General features: G+C 38.5%; 1 protein-coding gene across 5 annotated transcripts in view; it reads left to right on the forward strand.

The window, feature by feature from the left end:
- Positions 1 to 20,357, forward strand: part of LOC150094664 (NPC intracellular cholesterol transporter 1-like) — a 672,338-nt gene that overhangs the window by 332,179 nt on the left and 319,802 nt on the right. For all 5 annotated transcript variants that reach the window (XM_090411086.1, XM_090411087.1, XM_090411088.1 and 2 more), the window contains exons 11-12: positions 7,062 to 7,190; positions 16,564 to 16,746. In XM_090411086.1, the coding sequence (XP_090267212.1) occupies positions 7,062 to 7,190; positions 16,564 to 16,746 (312 nt within the window). The remainder of the gene's footprint in view (positions 1 to 7,061; positions 7,191 to 16,563; positions 16,747 to 20,357) is intronic.

Raw genomic sequence — 20,357 nt, forward strand, 5'->3', positions numbered from 1 at the left:
TAATGGGTATTCCAAGAGCATCATTGAAAAATTCCTTCTTAATCCTCCTAGGCATCACTCAGAAAAAACAAATAGATTTAAAGGCAATATATCTAATCCTTACATAAGTACTGTTTCACATAAATTAGCATAAGTTCTAAGAAAATACAATATCAGAACCTTGTTCACCCCACTTCCAAAGATCCATTTCTTAATAAGCCACCCAAAACTTTGTCATCATCAACTCAAATACCTTGGTGTATATAAAATATTGTGTGATTGTGAATATTCCTTATTTTGGGCAGACAGACAAATCTGTCGAATTGCGTATGGAAGAACACATGAGGGACATTATTTATAAGAGACAGTGAGACAGCGCATTATCAAGTCATATCCTTTTCTTGGCTAATCCTAATGATGAAAACCAAAGTCACAAAGTCTGCTGGGAAAAATCTACTAACATCTTCCGTTGCAGTTACGAACTAGAGAGAAAAATCGTGGAATATAGAGAAATCATCTTTAATCCTGTTCGTCTAAATAACAACTTGAGCTACAACCTCCCAGATAGTCATTCAGCTGTAATCATTTACTGGCGTTCACATGATGCTGCAAGCACGCACTCTCCCAACAATGCAACAAACGAAAGAACAGCTTCAAATACAACCACAACGTTTTCATGCTAATTATGTATAGAGACTGTCTATGTTGTTCATAGTCTTTTAACCTTCAATGTTTAGTGTTTTTTCTTTCTTTTATAATGTCACCTGAAGAAGGCTGTTACAGGCCGAAACTAGTAGTGTTTTTATATTAAAACCTTTTCACTTAAATCTCGGTTCTAGTCATTCAATTCTTCATAAATATATATATATTATTATATATAGATATTGATAATTAAAAAAAAAAAAAAATATATATATATATATAGTACATGAATGGTATGCTAGTGTAGGGAAGAATGAAATTATACAGGTGTGATGGGTTGCATTTATTATTATTATTAGAATTTTTTATTATTACGGGTGACTCCAAGGAGTCCTTAGACTCATCGAGGAAGGCCCTAAACATCATGTCCATCATGACTATTTGATATTCACACAGTATCTATCATATTTTCCCTTGAACTCATTCACTGTCATAGCACCTACAACAGACTCAGGCAGCTTATTCCACTCATTCACCACTTTAAAAGCAAAAAACCCAGCTCTAACGCCCTTACTAACCAGACTCTTGCCCACTTTCCATGGATGGCCCCTAGTCCTCCCACCACCAGTCCTGTTCTCAAAAATATCCTCTGAATTAATCCTATAGAAACTCTTCAGCAATTTGAATGTCTCAATCATTTCTCCCCTTTTCCGTCTGTCAACCAATTTCTGCAACTCACAAATCTTCAACCTCTTTTCATAAGGTTCATTTCATAGACCTGCTATCATCTTGGTCACTCGCCTCTGGATCCTCTCAACCTCCTCCCCATCAAGAAGAAACCTAAGTGACCAGATCTGGGCACAGTAATCAAGATGGGGGTCTTATCAAGGCTCAATACAGAGGAACAATTACTTGCTTATCTCTGCTCGTGAAAGTATTCTTCAGCATCCAAGTGATTTGAATGTCCCAATCATTTCTCCCCTTTTCCGCCTGTCAACCAATTTCTGCAACCCACAAATCTCCGTATCCACCAACACTCCGAAGTCCCTGGCCTCATCAATCTCCTGGAGTACAGTTCCACCAATGTGATATACTGCTGCTAATCTTTTCATCCCAAAATGCATAACCTTACATTTTGCCACATTAAATTGACATCCATTCTCCTTAGCCCAGACCTCCAATCTATCCAAATCATCTTGCAAAATATTGACATCTTCTGCATTCGCTATTGCCCTACCCAACTTAGCATCATATTTAAATAGCTTTGGAGTGAATGTACTGGAGAAAGTGTTGCTAGATGAAAGTACAGTGTGTGTGTGTGATGCATGCAAGAGATCATAAGAAAGAGATGAAGGGGAAAATCAGCAGAGTGATACTGAACAGACAGAGAGACTTGGCAGTGGAAACAGTAGTAGTGTGAGAGATGAAGAGAGAAAGGAAATGCAAGAGGAACAGGGAAATGGAAAGGGGGAGGGACCTGGCATAGGGAGAGCAGATGTTGAAAGTGGCAGTGAATGTGTGCATGAAGATGGAGTATATTCTGATTTGCATGGGGAAGTTGATACTGAGAAAATATATGTGGTAAGTGGCGATAAAGGTGATTGGGCAGGTGTGCTGGGGAAATCACAACCAACACATGGCTTGGATAGGACTGGCTATAGACCTAAAAACGAACTGCTGCGTTTTTTTACACATGCCAGAAGTATCAGAAATAAGGGGGAAGAAATGCTTTAACTGATTAAGGTTATTTTCTCCAAAATCATTGAAAAATCATTGAAACATGGTTGAATGAAGATGCTATTGTAACTGGAATAGAAATAGAAGGATACAGTATTTTTTGTGTGAGGATAGAAAGGACAAGAAGGGAGGGAAGAGTGCTGATGATGATAGCGGGGAAATGTGTCTACATAAGGTGGACATGAAATGGGGGAATAGTAGCAATGGTTATGAGGCAGTATAGTGTTACATGGAGGTTAAGAGGAAGACATATTCAGTTGGATGTTGTTATAGGCCTGGGAATGTGGAGGGTGTTGATGAAGAAATGTATAAACAATTTGGATTAGTGAACAAAAGAAGGGTAATTATTATGGGTAATTTTAATTATGGTGGTATAGATTGGAATGAAGAGATAGCATTTGAGAATAAGGAAAATGAATTTCTCGAGTTCTTGAGAGATAACCATCTCAGGCAGCTCGTAAAGGAGAGTACATGAGGATCGAGCGTTCTAGATCTGAACATTTCTTCAGAGGATGTAATTGTGAAAGGATTTTCACACTGTCCTCCAGTTCGTGAAAGTGATCAAGAAGTAATCATTTGTGTTGAGGCTAGTCATATGCACACTTTTGTGAGGAAAGGATATATGTGGAATTATAAAGCTGTTGATTATGACGAACTTAGGAGACAGTTTGGAGCTATAACATGGAACAAGGAGTTGTGCAGTAAGGAAATAAATGTTGCATGGGAACTGACAAAGAAATACATTACACCATCAATGTGTGAATGTATTCCGAGGGCCAAATGGCTGAATAAGGTAGGTGTAAAATGAATGAATATTGAACTTAAGCATGAAGTCTGGAAAAAGAAGTACTTTGGAGGAAGTATAAGATGAATAATGGTAATCATCAGTCACACGAATAGTATAAAGCAGAAGCCAAGAGAGTGGCTCAGTTAATAAGGAAAACAAAAGTAGAGTATGAGCAGAAATTGGCAAATCAGACAAAGAAAAACCCTAGAGAGTTTTTTAGATATGTGGAAAATAGAAAGAAGAATGATTGTGGAAGTGATAGAATGCCAACTACTGCAGAAGACATTGTTGAGATATTCAGTAATCAGTTTATAAGGGATTTTCATCCCGATCAGGGTGGAATCATGAGGAAATTAAATGTAGAAGACATAGGAGAGGACAGCTTAATTGTGAGTGAGCATGAGGTATTTCAGGAAATCTTGATGTCAATAAGGCAATATGATTCAATGACATATCACCATGCATCTTAAGAAACACAAGTCTATCAAGACTCAACGCGGAAGGACCCTCCTAAGAAACACAAAGTATATCATACCACTCCTTAAACTCATTGGCTGATCTCGCTCTCACCACTCTATCAGGCAATGCATTCCACGGTTCAACCACCCTCTTGCTCACAGCCTCCCCTCGCAATCTCCAGGGATGACCCCCCTTGTCATTACTCCTTCCGGCTGTTCAACCAAGCGAAAGAACTCCCCAGTGTCAATCCTGTAACCACTTCTCAACAGTCCAAAAGTCTCAACCACATCACCTCTCCCTCCTCCATCCACCAAAACCCCACAGTCCACACTCCCTCAGCCGATCCTCATAACTAACACTGTACAGTCCTGGAACTGTTCTTTGTTATCTGCCTCTGCACCCCCTCCACAGCCAATCCATTCCCCCAAATCCTGGGGACCAAATCTGAGAACAATAGTCTAAGTGTGGTCTGATGAGGGTCTTATACAACGAAATGACAACTTTTTCATTTGCATTTAATGCAATGTTTTAGTGTAAGTCACCTTGGAAGACAATTGTTGGGAGAGAGTAATCTGGAAATAATAGATCTGAGCAAGTAAGAAGTAATAAGGAAGAGCAGGAGAAAGATATGATGGATTAAAGGAGTGCTTATGAATGGAGAAGTGAGTACAATGAGTGAGAAAAATGAGAGAACAGGAATGCAAGAGAGATATGGAAATAGGTAGAGCCAGGGAAGTTTAATAAGAGTTTTGCAACAGCACAGGTTCCATTTAAATTATAGGCCGGTCTGTATATCTGGAGTTGTTCTGAAGATGACGGAGAGATCGGTGAGAAGTAGGATATAGAAATGGGTTGATAACAGCAGCTTCTCTGTAGTTATGAGCATGGGTTTGTTAAAGGAAGTTCATGTTTCACTAACTTACTTATGTACTATAACAAGGTGACAAATACCTTGTACAGGGGAGATGCATATACAGTGGAGTACTTAGATTTTGCAAAGGCTTTTGATAGACTGCCACACACGACAAGCTCTTAAATAAATTGAAACAGATGAGATTGGATAACAGACTTCTGAGTTGTATCAGTGACTGGCTGTTGGATAGGTATCAGAAAGTTGTATATGGGGGTGGGGTATCCCAAAAGAGAAAGATCACTAGTGGTGTACTGTAGGGAGTTTTTTGGCCATTGTTGTTCAATTTGTATGTTAATGATATTGGGATGGGTTTAACTATTGATATGCTGCTGTGCAGATGATGCAAAACCAGTGAGAGCAATGCAGAGTTAAGCAGATGTTATAGCTTTACTTGAGTAAATTGCTTGAATGGGCAGGTAAGTGGAATTGTCAAGTTCAGTGTTGTTGAGATTTGGTAAGCAACTATGGGATGCAAAGTATACACTTGGTTGGGAAACTTTAAAGGAAGTAGAAGAGATGAAAGATCTTGGAGTGATGATGGACAAGGACCAGAAATCAAGTGGCCACATTACACAAGTTGTGAAGATATCATATCGGATAATGGCAATGATGCAGAAAACCCAGACATGCAGAAATAGAGAGGTTTTGATGGCATTGATCAGGCCTCATATGGATTCTTGTGCACAGATTTGGTCACTGGGTTTTCATGGTAATAAGGATATGTTGGAAAGAGTCCAGAGAAGATTCACAAAGGTAGCCTGTTGTCTTTGGAATGTGGAGTATGAGGACAGATTGCGAGAATGTAAGTTGCATAGCCTCGTGAATAGGAGGAAGAGGGGGAATATTTTTCGAGTCCTATAAGCTAGTCAGAGGTTGTTATTGGATTGATATGGAAGAGATTTTTTATAGAATGGAGAGGGGAGTAGAACAAGAGGCCATTGCTGGAAACTGTGTAATGATGGTGTGTGTGTGTAGTGAAGGAGGAGTAGGGTCTTTGCATGGAGAGTAGTTGGTGAGTGGAATGTAGACACATCATGTGCAATAGTGTGTACCTTCCACGATGAGCCTCTGACACCATGGAGGTCAAATGGTAATAATAATAATAATATAGACAAGGTCTCTTCATGTATTTTGTGGGAATCTGTTTCATAGGCAATAGCTATCGTATATTTTATAGTGGTATGTATTTCATTCTTTTAGCCTGTACTTCATAGCATGTAGCCTCAAATACCTACCAAGATATTGTGACATTTGCCTTTCAGTTGGAAAGAAATCAGTTCAATGCTCATCTATGATGCAAGAACACATTTATAAGGACTTTTCATGGTGGGTTATCTAGTTTCATATGGAGAAGACATTATTTTTCTCCTTGGTTACTGAAGGTTTTTTTTTTTTTTGTTAATCCTGCTAGACATGCTGAATGATTGGAGAACACAAAGCATCTCAGGCTATGAGGCTAGTGTATTATGTCTTTTCTATGACTCATGGAAACAAAATCTGAAGAACATAGCATTTTAAGGGAACATAGTATAGCATCTCTGCCTCACCATTTCTCTTCTGCACATTATCATTTGTATCACTTTTTCATCATACTCATCCATTGTGTTCACCATAATTTGTTACTGCATTCTGTATATCCTCATCTCCTACACTGACACTTACAGTTTTCATGTCCTAAAGGAAATGAAAACTCATAATCACTCTCAGTGACTATGCCAGTATCTGGCTTTTTGTATATAGTTAGCCCTTAGTATAGCAAGCACTGCTTTAATAAACTCCCTCACTTTAACAGACTACTGAAAAGTTCTGACCAAAACTCTAATGGTACAATGTTATATTAAACTAAATTTACTATAACAAATTGTTCCTGTGATCCTATGAATTTGTTATAGTGAGAATTGTATTTTACTTGTTTGGCAGCACACTCTTTAAGAACTTTTACATACTTTAGGCACACTCTATTACTGTCTCTGCTTTTCACCCACAAGCTACTCATCCTCACCAATGAATATGTTGCATCTCACAAATGTTGATTATGTATGTTGAACTGCTCAAACATAAGTATTAAATTATTGTGAAATGTGAACTCAACATTCATCTTAAGTTTTGATATGAAACATGATCTTAACATAAAATAACTGAAGTCTTTAAACTAAAATAATTGAAGATAAAATAATCCTATCTCTCAGCATTGATCAATAGCATTTATACTTGCTAATGTGCACAATCTTGTTTTATACATCAGAAGCATGTGGATTAAGAATCATCTCCAACTTACCCATATAATAAAGAAAGACCAATAGGACTCTGCATCTTCAAATCCACATATTTACAGGGAATTATATTAGTGAACCATATTAATGAACCATGCATGTGCTACAAGCGTAAGCAGTTTATTCATGCTTTTTGTCTTTCCCAACATTTGAAGTGAAGAGTGTTTAGTTTCCATAAGTATTATAATATTTGCTTTGCTGCTTCCCCCCCCCCCCCCATTTGTTTGCTATTCAGATTTTTGACAGTATTTTTATTTTTATTGCCATTTAGCGTTCAGTTGAAGATGAACTGGAAAGGGGAAGTCACTCAGATATCATAACCATAGGTGTTAGTTATATTGTGATGTTTGCTTATATTGTTCTAGCTTTAGGAGAAGTAAAGAGCTCCCAAAATATTTTAGTAAGTCTTACTTCTTTATTTATACATTTGCATCATGTCAAATAAGTATCATCTCAAAATTTATAAAATTAATGTTGATATTTCATGAATTTCTTTTTTAGAATGTGAACTTATACAGTCATCTCTGTACTGTACAAACCAAATGAACAGTTTCTTATAGTGGAAAATTGTTGTAGTGAATTATAATTAATACTCTAGGCAGGATTTCTCAGTAGTTATAGTGGTATTGTGTTCTGTGCAGTAAAAATTGATTGTATTTGAATATTTTTAGATTAATTGACAATAAAAGAATATTGTTGCTAATGTACTCTGGTTAAGTGGTGACCTCTGTTCATGATTTCATGACTATCAGTTACCTGTAAAGCAGGTTAAGGTTTTCAAATTTTTCTGTTTACAACTTGATCAAGGGCAAAAGACTCCTCCTGTTATATGCATCCTTAAATGCCCAAGTACCTGTAATGCCACATCTTAAATTAATTTACACCCTTCATATTCATGTCAATCTTGCAACACATTCCATTTACTTCCCATATAAAGAACTACTCTTCACACTTTATTCACAACACTTTTATACAGCTTTTTTTTTTCTGTTTTTTTATCTCCTACCCATGAAAGGTTGTAAACCACAACACTTTTATACAGCTTTTTTTTTTCTGTTTTTTTATCTCCTACCCATGAAAGGTTGTAAACCTATGGTAGATTATTGCCTTGGGTGAATGAACAATTTTTTTTTATTATTTTATTCATTTTTTTATTTAGTCTAGAAATCCTGTTTTTGAGACCAAAGATGAACCTTTTTAAAGCCACATCAGGTCTCTAGTAAGCAGGACAATGGTCTCACATTGAATAATGAAATTCATCTTCCACATAAAGACAAATACTGTCATTCTTCAACCAGTTATCCACCAATGCCCTCATCAACATAAGATTAATAACTATAGCAACTCCCCCCCCCCAACACACACACACACACACACACACGCATGCACGCACGCACGCGTCTCTCTCTCTCTCTCTCCTGCTTAAAAAAGCAGACACAGGTTAGTTACAGGAAACTGTCCTCTGTCATGCGAAGGTCAATGGAAATGTCACTTCTCTGAATGAGCATCAAAAATGTAAGTACCTTTTGTTGTAAACTTTGTTGCCTAACAGCTAAGTTCAGACATTGTACAATTATAATTTTAAATATAACTAAACACTGAAATGGTGGTACCTGACAAAATCGTGATTTGCTGAATAGCATTGTCAAAGTAAATAGTAATTTGAGAAATGATTAAAAAAAAGGGCATACTAAAGCATTAAGTGTACTTACAATAGTACTTACAAGGTGATGTAGCTCTCTCTGTGTTCACTGGGCATCTACAGATGCCGTATGGTCACTCCGATGCTTGATGATGTTCCACACTAGGCCTCGCCATGTAGTCCTGTTGTTTGCCATTCTGGCAGCCTCAACTCTCTGAAGATCAGTCACTCCACACACGCCATCCATCCATCTCATTGATGGTCTACTCCTGCCTCTTTTTACAGGAACTTTACCTTCTATTACTGTTCTGAGAAGTCCTCTTTCCATCCTTTCTATGTGTCCAAAATATTTTAATTTTCTTCTGTCAATATCCTTAAGGAGCCTTAAAGTTCTACTAATCTTTTCTAACACCCATTCATTTGTACGCCTTTCAGTGTATGATATCTTCAACCGCCTTCTGTAACACCACATCTCAAAAGCAGATATCCGTTTCTTATCTGACTTCTTTAGGTTCCAAGTCTCGCATCCATAAGTTGCTGTTGGAAAAACAACTGCATCCAAAATCCTCAACTTTGTTCCCATGGAGATAGATCCATCCTTCCAGATTTTAGACAGGTCTCTGACTGTAGTTTTAGCCATTCCTAACCTTTTTCTGACATCTTCTGAACAGCAATTCTTCACATTAATAATGGATCCCAGGTACTCAAACTTGCTGACTTCCTCAATTCTTTCTCCATTAAGATACATTTGTTTCTCAAGAGCTTCTCTGTTTGTTTTTCCTTTGAGAACCATGATCTTTGTCCTGCTAGAATTGAGTTGAAGTCCTCTGTTATTACCGATCTTGTTAACTTTGTCAAGAATTAGTCCTAGTTCTTCCATGTCATTACAAAGGAGTACTGTATCATCAGCGTACCTCAGATTACTGATCAATATACCTCCTATCATAATTCCTGTCTTGAGCTCATCCAATGCTTCACACACGATGTCCTCTGCATATATACTAAACAAGTGAGGAGAAAGTAAACATCCTTGCCTAACTCCTTTTCCAACTTGAAGCCAGTCAGTCAATCCAACACCTGTTCTTACTGTGGCTTCTTGCTCCTTATACAAGTTGGCCATCAACCTGATAGTGTGTTGAGGAAAACCCATTCTTTTCATTACTTCCCACAGTTTCACATGCTCAACACAGTCAAAAAGCTTTAGAGTAGTGTAAGAAACACATTACCAGAGGGAATCTGAATTCTTTATATTTTTCTATGATCTGTCTAAGGCAAAGGATCTGATCTCTGGTGCCCCTACCTTTCCTAAAACCTGCTTGTTCCTCGGGCATCTCTGCCTCAACTTTGGCCTCAATCCTATTTAGCATGATCTTTAATAAAATTTTGCTTGTATGAGATATCAAACTAATAGATCTATAATTCTTGCATGCCTTCATATCACCTTTCTTGTGTAGTGGTATGAAAACTGACTTCTTCCAGTCTTTAGGCCATGATCCTGTCTCCCATATCCTTGTAATCAATCTATGAAACACTCTTATCCCTCCATCTCCTGTGGCCTTAATTAACTCTTCTGGGATTTCATCTGCACCTGGGGCCTTATTGCTGTTGAGCTGCTTAACTGCTCTTTCAACTTCATGACTAAGTGGAGAAGGTTCCAAATCAAAATTTTCTTGGTGGGAGGACTCCACATTTTCTTTATCCACTCTGCTGTACAGTTCCTCACAGCATTCTTTCCATCTGTTTTATTTCCAACTCTTCTGTTAGTAATGATCCATTCCTGTCTTTGATGACATTCAATTTAGACTTGAACTTGTGCTTTAAGTCACGAACTAAATAAAACATCCTTTTATAATTATGCGTTCTCATCTGGAACTCTATTTCTTCACATTTATTAGTATAGAACTTTTCCTTATCCTGCTTGATGGCTTTTCTGATTTCTCTATGTAATCTCTTGTATTCTTCGGTCCCTGTGTCTCTTTGTTTTTCCAACCACCTTCTTTTGATTAGTTCCCATGTTGAATCTGATATCCTTGGGTCTCTTGGTTTTCTTATTGGGCCGAGATACGTCTTCGCTGTATCCTGTATTATCATCTTGACTCCTTCCCAAAGCATTTCTGGTGAGATTTCCTCATCAGTCTCCAAAAAATCATCCAGCCGAGTTGATGTTTCTTCTGTGAATCCACTAGGAATTACTCTAACATCCAATCCAGTGGAATGTGCCTGACCTGGAAGTCTTCGGAGTCTTAGTCTTACTTTGGCTCTTACCAGCTGATGGTCTGTACCACAGTCTGCTCCAGGACAAGTATGCACATCAGAGATGCTTGTCTTCCACCGCTGGAGAGCCAGGATGTAATCAATCTGGTGCCTTGACCTATCAATATTGGATGTCCAAGTATAGGTCCATCGTGGATGTTTCTGGAAGCAGGTATTGGTAATAACTAAACTGTTAGCACGGGCAAATTCGAACAGTCTTTCACCATGGGTGTTACGTTCACCCAGACCAAACATGCCACACTCCGGCCTGACTCTCATACTCTTTCCCACTTTTGCATTTAAGTCTCCTAAGATGTACAGTATGTCTCTCCTTGGTAGGCAGTCCAAAACAGTTTGCAAGTTTTCATAGAATTCTTCACTCTCTTCTTCAGGCCTATCCATGTGGGGTGCATAAACTACCACAATTGATACATTGGTAGGTTGAGCCTTAAGTCTAATGGAGAGTATCCTATCATTAATGGGGTTATAACCAAGAAGGCTTCTTGCCTGAGTTGTCTTCAGTATCACAGCTACCCCATGATGTTTTGAGTCACCACCTGAGTAAATAACTAGCTTACCATCCTGTCTTTTGAAGTGACCTTCTCCATTCCATCTGGTCTCTGTAATTCCCAAGATGTTAATTTTATACCTATCCATCTCTTTACAGACAATCTCAAGAGTACCCATCTGTAAACCCCGGACATTCCATGTACCTATGTAAAATTCCTTTCTAAGATTAATCTTATAACTTCTGTGTTACTCATTCACGGTATCATTGACTTTTGATGGAGACTGTAATATACTTCTCGAACAGGACCCTCTGCCTAAGCCCTGAACGTGGCTTTGATTATTCTGCGCGACAGCTGATGCAGCATGAGATGCGTTATTAGGCACAATCATAGTAGCATTTTGGAGTGAAGTCACTGCAAGAAGAAAGTGGTAGGGTTGCAGAGGCCCTTTCCACATAAGATGAAATAGCAAAATAGGAAAGATTCACCCCTAGCCCTCAAATACTCTAATAGCATTGGGGGAAGGTAGCAAGAAGAAAAGAAAGAAGGAAAGAAAAAAAGGGGAGGGACCAGTCTACAGATAATATAACAGATTTACATTACATGAAGTAAGGCATGGTCCAGCATCAGGTACCTCGGGTTTGCCATGCCCGTGCTCACTAAAGTGAGCCCTTGAGGACAGTGAGGTTGATGTAGCTCAACCCACTTTATTATATTCACAAGTTAAAAACAATACTAACAGCAGTAAAGATGAAGCTGAAAACAGTCCTTGTTTAGAATAGACCATGGACCTTAATAGATCAGTAGTTCAATTTAACAGCAAAGAAACTAAGGGTATCTTAAAAGGAAAAGCAGATGCAAGAAAAATCAAAATCAGAATCACAAAAATGAAAAGTATTAATGATGGAGGAGTCATAATAAAATCCAAAGGGGAAAAAAAAGACGTGGACTTCTATATAACAAAATCTCCAAGGAATGCAAAGATATACTAATGCTAAATCCCAGTTAAAATATCTCCTAAGACTAATTTTATGATATTCTCATTGATATGAACATGAACAGTACAATAGACTCAATATATTTACAGAACAATGAGCTCTTTACTTGGGATTCAAAAATTACGCAAAAGTTTATTATGACAAAAAAAAGAGGACCTTAATTATTGAAAATGATACAACTTTGAGGATACTCTTAAAAACTGGTGTTAAAATCCTGTGGAGAATTTCCTAATGTTCAGGTGCATTTACTGTGATAAGTTCCACCATCACACATGAGATTGTAAGGGAAAAAACAATTGTCCATTCTGTTCTAAGCATCGCAATCTTAGTTACCTGCTCATGAAATGAGTCTGAGATGAATTGTGTGAATTGTCACAATCATAACAAGCATTCAAAAAAAAAAAAAAAAAAGGTCAATTGCAAGCACATGGCACTAAGCAAGTCTGTCCAACATTTAACTACCGGATTGCTTAAATTCAAAATATTGACTATGAAAACTAATAAGAAAGTTAGTAAAAATGGCATTACTTCTTTCACATGCCTTTAAATAAATCTTTGATGATTTATCAAGGCTGTAAATATCTTAACAGAACTCATAATTAGATTAGTATTAATTGAAGTAGCTTACAATATCAATAACAAACTCTGTGCATTTTGACAAAACTCAAAATATTTTGTAAAGGGTCAGAAAGAAGGATATCTGCAATACTCATAGTTGACCCTGAAGTTGATACAATCTTAATTTCTCAGTACAGCAACAAGGACTTGGTACTTATTGAAATTATGTTCCATGGAATCAGAACTTGATTACTACACATCTATATTATTATTATTATTATGTCACACCTCCAGGGAGTCCAAAGACTCATCGAGAGACAGGGTGCCAACAGCATCGAAAGATTGAACTGCTTCCAACTACTAACCATGCTCAAACTTGCTTAACTTTTTACAAGCCATTAGTAGCAGAGGCTCTACCAATCAACCAACCTTTGCTGGCAATATCTAGACCAGCATTCCCAAACTTTTCCTATGACAGAACACTTCACAAATCCTGAAGCAATAGTTAATACAAATGATGTCAAAATTTTACAGAATGATTTGAATGGATTGGCAGACTGGGCAAATAAGTGTGGATATCAGTTTAATATGGCAAAGTGTAAGGTTATGCATTTTGGGGTGAAAAGATTACCAGCTGTATTATTGAGGGGTTTTGACAAGATTAATTGAGCGGAAATTTTTTGAAACAGGTGTGTTTGTGGGAGAACTAGGGGGGAATCCGTGGAAAAAACTGATTAAGAGTGTAGTTACCAAGGCTGTTAGAACTAGGATTTTTGCTTGGAGAGTAGCGAATGAGTGGAATAGGTTGTCAGAGTCTGTTGTGGTTGTCATGACTGTGAATGAGTTCAAAACAAAGTATGATAGATACTGTGCAAATGTTGGATATTTCTTAACATGATGTTTAGGGCCTCCCTCGATGAGTCTAAGGACTCCTTGGAGTTTTCTGTAATAATAATAATAAATACGTACATATATACATACATATACAAATGTACAGAAGAAATTTTTCATCACATGTAGGAGTTGAGAAAATAATGTTTTTTCCTGGAAGTAAGAATTTCGTTTGCTGGGATTATTATTACTATTATTATTATTATTCAGGCCTCCATGGAGTCAAAAGACTCATCGTGGGAGGTCCTTCCTAAGAACTTAAAGTCTGTCAAGACTCATCGAGGGGAGATCCCCCCCCCCCCCCCAAGAAACACAAAGTCTATCATACCACTCTTTAAACTCATTGACCATTCTCGCTCCCACCAATCCATCAGGCAATGCATTCCATGGTTCAACCACCCTCCACGCAAAGAAACCACTCCTTACCCTCTTGCTCACAGTTTCCTTTCGTAACTTCCAGGGATGGTCTCTTGTCATCACTCCTTCCCGCTGTTCAACCAAGCGAAAGAACTCCCCAGTGTCAACCCTGTAACCACCTCTCAACAGTTTAAAAGTCTCGATCATATCACCTCTCCTTCTATCCACCAAACTCTGCAGTCCACATTCCCTCAGCCGATCCTCATAACTATGCTTGCACAGTCCTGAAACCATCTTTGTCATCCGTCTTTGTATCCTTTCCACAGTTAATTTATCTCCTTCAAATCCTGGGGACCAAATCTGAGAACAATAGTCCAAGTGTGGTCTGATCAGAGAATTATACAACGGAATGATAACCCTCTTATCTCTGCAGGTCAGTGTCCTTCTCATAATTGCAGCAATCCTCTGTGTTACCTTCACCACCTTCGCAATATGTCCCATAAACTTCAGGTTTCTATCAATCATCAACACCAGATCTCTTGTCTCTCCTACTTCCTCCAGTATAACTCCTCCCATAGAGTATGCAGCATCCCATCGATGTTTCCCAAACCTCAAGACCTTACATTTTGCTGCATTAAACTGACATCTCATTCATTTGCCCATCTATCTAGTTTATTCAAATCCTCTTGCAGGGCTGCCGCATTTGCACTATTACTAATAATCCTTCCCAGCTTTGCATCATCCGCAAACAACTGAATATCCCCTTGCAATCCACTGACAATGTCATTGATATAACGGTTAAACAATATAGGTCCCAGTACTGAGCCCTGTGGGACCCCACTTGTAACCCTCTGCTTCCTTGAAACTCCCTCACCACACACAACTCTCTGATACCTATCAGACAGCCAATCCTGAATCCAGTTGACAATCTGACATACAGACCCATGTGCTGCAACTTAAATATCAGCTTATCATGTGGCACCCTGTCAAATGCCTTTGCTAAGTCTAAGAAAATGGCAGTATATGCCTTTCCCTCATCTAATGCTCTTGTAACTTTATCATAAAAGACTAGCATATTGCGAAAACAAGAGCACCCCTTTACAAATCCATGTTGACTCTCACAGATAACATTATGCTCATCTGCCCAGTGCTGTATATGGTCCTTCACTACTTTCTCCAAGATCTTACTAACTACTGATGACACACAAACTGGCCTACAATTTGACACTTCCAGTCTGCTACAGACCTTATGCAATGGCACTATCTTACCTTCCTTCCATTCCCTGGGCACCTTTGCCGAAGCCAGACTTTCATTGAAAAGCCAGGTTAAAGGCACTGTCAGTTCCCTAGCACATTCTCTCAAAACTCGTGGTGAAATACCATCCAGTCCCACAGCTTTACTGACATCCAGAGTACTCAGTATCTGAAACACACTCTCCTCCTGTACCTCTAAACCTCAAACCTGCCCTATCCCTATAGCATTAAAACTGACTCCTCCAGGATGAAATACTCCAATAAAGTGTTCATTGAACAATTCCAGTATGTCCTCTGCATCAGTCACTCTTTTCTCATTTTTATCCCACAATATCATTCTTCCACAGTCATTTCTCCTCCTACTGGCCACATAGCTAAAAAATTCCCTAGGATTTTCTTTGGATCTTAGGGCCAATCTCCTCTCATATTCCAGTTTCATCTTCCTTACCATACTAGTCACTCTTCTGGCCTGTGTCTTATACTCTTCATGCATCTTCTCTTCTCCTGTCTCCTTATATCTCTTCCACGGCCTCTTTTTTTTCGCATGCAATTCCTGTTTAATATTGTTTATCATCCCCTTTACTCCAAATTGTGTCCTCTTCTTCACTCGTGGTATATAACTTACCATTGCTGCTAACAAATATTCTTTCACAATTTCCCACGCACTAATGATATCCCGGCGTTCCAATTCCTCCCTCCATGAAACTTCCCAAAGTTGACGTCTAAGACTATTATAATCACCTGCATTATAATTCCACATAAGTTCCCATCTCTTTGATACTCCTACATATCTATTCATTTTCCAAGTCAAAACCATATCGTCACGCTCTCCAACTGGTGGGAGAGATGTCAACTCAGTTATTATCAACTCTTCTGATGCTATAACCAAATCCAAAACTCTTGAACCTCACATTCCCTCTGTTATATGTTGCCTAAGACTATGATATGAGACTAGATTTATTTTTGCTTGAATGATGAGGAATGGATTGCAAGAAGAAGTTACATTATCAGTAAATGGTTTTAAGGACAAGTATGATTTACATTGTGTATTAGTATGGACTGCCTGCAATGAGTACTAATATTCAATGGGAATGCCACAGTGCTAATAGTTATAATCATAATTTCAATTCTAAAATATTTGAAATTATAATAAATTAAATTATTTTATTATGCATATTAGTAATTCTGTTAGCTAGATTTCATAAAAAATAACAATAATATTTATTATTTTTGTGGCTATTTTTGCCTGTTTTCGTTTTGTACCTACCTAACAATAATATGTGTTCATATATTTCTGTTACTTTGTTTCAGGTAGGCTCGAATATTACATTAGGCCTAGTTGGTGTTGTTATTGTTCTGATTTCTGTATTTTCTTCGCTTGGCATCTTTTGCTTTATAGGAATCCCAGCTACATTGATCATTATAGAAGTCATCCCATTCTTAGTTCTTGCTGTTGGCGTGGACAATATCTTTATTCTTGTTCACTCATTTCAGGTATGAATGGCTTTCATATCTCTTTTTAATTTATTTGGGAATATTATTACCACTCCAACTATAAAAACTGGTTTACTAAAATAGCAAGGAATAAAATGTTGTTTTGATGGATCATACAGGAAAAATAAATAAATAAAACTAAATTGTTTCTCTGGAATACAAGTGTACTGTAGTGGTTGTTTTTTGAAGTTAGTGCTGTCATGATATTGTGTATTTTGTTTACCGAGAAGATGGGGCCGATGCATAATGGTGGAAGACAAGACAAAGCTAAGTTTTCATTACTGTATTTAGTTTTATTTCATTTTATTTAGTGTACTTAATGTTTTGTTTTGCTTAATTGTTTATACTTTTCTTATTTATTTATACTCCCTAATACTTATTTACTGTTTATTTTTAAAACTAATTTGAATAATTAACGATTACGCTAGTAGTCCCTCGGCAGTAACGAATGATTGGTGGATTCAGCTGCAGTCGCAAATGGCGTGTCGCCAAGTCCTCTGCCATTTAGGCATTCTATTATAAGCAATATAATAAGGGAGTTTGTGGCATGCAGTATTTGTGTGCGTCTCGGGAATTGGATATCTGGCTTGTGAGAGAGGATGGGGTGCGTGTGTGTTTAAAGTGCAGGCAGTGGGAGGAAATAAATGCAGCAGATATCTCAATAACCGGCATTGTTGCTCCAGGAACAGGAAATGAATACAGGAAGATGAGTAATGTGATAGGAGAGAATGAAGAAAAAAATGTGAATGAGAAAATAATAGTTGATAGTGTAGAAGGCGTGAGTGACTGTGAAAGTTTAGATGGTTTTGTTTGGGAAAGTGAATTTCAATTTAGAGTGACTGACCTGCAGAGGGAGATAGAGGAGCAGAAATGTCTTGGGAGAGGTATGATAAGTATGAAAGATGAGATTAGAAGAATGAAAGAGATAAATGCAAGGCAAATCGGAGTAGGGGACAGAGAGAGTTTTGGGAATGATAGGAGAGGAGTGAAATTTCTGAATGATAAAAGAGGAGAGAATGAAATTGGATATGGAAATGGAGAGAATGGAAACAGGAGAGAGAGAGAGGTATGGAAGTGCTAGAAGAGGAGAGAATGGAAACAGTAGGAGACACGGAATGAGAGAGAGGTATAGGAATGCTAGAAGAGGAGAGAATGGAAACAGTGGGAGAGACGGAATGAGAGAGAGGCAGGGGAGTGCTAGAGGAGGAGAGAATAGAAACAGTAGGAGAGACAGAATGAGAGAGGGGGTACGGCAGTGCTAGAAGAGAAGAGAATGGAATGAGAGAGAGAGGTATGGGTGTGCTAGAAGAGGAGAAAATGGAAACAGTAGGAGAGAGGGAATGAGAGAGAGGTATGAAAATGCTAGAAGAGGAGAGAATGGAAACAGTAGGAGAGATGGAATGAGAGAGAGGTATGGGAATGCTAGAAGAGGAGAGAATGGAAACAGTAGGAGAGATCGAATGAGAGAAAGGCATGGGAGTGCTAGAGGAGGAGAGAATGGAAACAGTAAGAGAGATGGAATGAAAGAATGGAAGTGGCAGTGCTAGAAGAGGAGAGAATGGAATGAGAGAGAGGTATGGGAGTGCTAGAAGAAGAGAAAATGAAAACAGTAGGAGAGAGGGAATGAGAGAGAGGTATGGAAATGAAAGAAGAGGAGAAAATGGAAACAATAAGGAGAGAGGGAATGGTAAGAGGTATAATGTATGGGGACTCAATGATTCGTGGTGCTCAAGATAGGATGCATGAGGAGTGTATGCCAGGAGAAATGATAGAAAGGGTGGCTTTGGCAGTTAAGAGAGTTGAAAGGGTGGATGAGATGATTATGATGGTTGGAACAAATGACTTGAGTGGTGGTGTAAATAGGGCAGCGAGAGATATGAGATTCTTGCTTGAGGTGGTACGAAAGAAGACACAGAGACGAAAGATTGTGTGTGTGTGTGTGTGTGTTGCCTAGGTATGATAATGACGAACTGAGCAGCAGAGCGGTAATATTGAATGGATATAATAGCAAGAATGTGTGACAAGAGAGGACTGGAATATGTGGATGCTTGGAGTGTGTGTGTTTGAGGACAGAGAGGAATTGTATGCAAGAGACCACTTACATTTGAATGAGGAAGGACGTAGGCATCTGGAGAGATTGCTGTTCTGAAAAAGTCAGTTTCTCCCAGGGAGAATGGTAGCAGGGGTGACCTCTTGTGGGAATGGGTACTTGGGAGAAGGGGGACAACGTCAGGTAACACTGAGCCCAGGAGTCTAGAGGGGATAATGCTGGGTATAGAAACAATGGCATTTATATGCTTTATACTAATGCCAGGAGTATCCAGAATAAGGGAGAGGAATTGGTGGCACAGATAGCATCAGTCTGGCCAAAAATTATTGGGATCACTGAGATGTGGTTGACAGAAAAGGATATAATAACAGGAATAGAAGTCGCTGGGTACAGCATTTTTCAGCAGGATAGGAAGGGAAAGCATGGTGGTGGAGTACTGCTTATGATAAGTGACGATCTATGTCCTCTAAGAGTGGAGACTTTGGAAGGCAGTGACACTAATGATTTTGAAAGCATTTGAGGTAGAGGTGGGCAAGACAGGATATTTAGTGGAGTGTTACTACAGACCCAGCAGTACAGAGCATGGGGACCAGGAAATGTTTAGACAGTTGAGTTTGGCAAGTGCAAGACGACTGATTGTTATGGGAGATTTTAACTACAGTAGTATAAACTGGGGAGAGGACGATGCATGTAGCAATAAGGGAATGGAATTTCTAGAATTCTTGAGGGATAAATGTCCTAGGCAACATGTAATACAGGGAACAAGAGGTTCAAGAGTTTTGGATTTGGTTATAGCATCAGAACAGTGAGTACTCAAGTACTCATAGTGAGTACTTGGCGAGAGTGACCATATGGTTTTAACTTGGAAAATGAATAGACATGCAGGAGTATCAAAGAGACGGGAACGTATGTGGAATTATAATGCAGTTGATTATAATAGTCTAAGATGTCAACTTGAGGAAGTTTCATGGAGGGAGGAATTGGAAGGCCGGGATATCATTAGTGCATGGGAAATTATGAAAGAATATTTGTTAGCAGCAATGGTAAGTTGTATACCACGAGTGAAGAAGAGGACACAATTTGGAGTAAAGTGGATGACAAACAATATTAAAAAGTAATTGCATGCGGAAAAGAGGCTGTGGGAGAGATATAAGGAGACAGGAGAAGAGAAGATGCATGAAGCGTATAAGACACAGGCCAGAAGAGTGACTAGTATGGTAAGGAAGACGAAACTGGAATATGAGAGGAGATTGGCCCTAAGATCCAAAGAAAATCCTAGGGAATTTTTTAGATATGTAGCCAGTAGGAGGAGAAATGACTGTGTAAGAATGATATTGTGGGATAAAAATGAGAATAGAGTGACTGATGCAGAGGACATAGTGGAATTGTTCAATGAACACTTTATTGGAGTATTTCATCCTGGAGGAGTCAGTTTTAATGCTAGAGGGATAGGGTAGGTTCGAGGTTTAGAGGTATAGGAGGAGGGTGTGTTTCAAATATTGAGTACTCTAGATGTCAGTAAAGCTTTGGGACTGGATGGTATTTCACCACGAGTTTTGAG

The sequence above is a fragment of the Typopeltis vanoorti genome, chromosome 21 (assembly GCF_054136105.1).
Source record: "Typopeltis vanoorti isolate ZY-2024b chromosome 21, IOZ_Tvanoo_1.0, whole genome shotgun sequence".
Taxonomy (NCBI): Eukaryota; Metazoa; Arthropoda; class Arachnida; order Uropygi; family Thelyphonidae; genus Typopeltis; species Typopeltis vanoorti.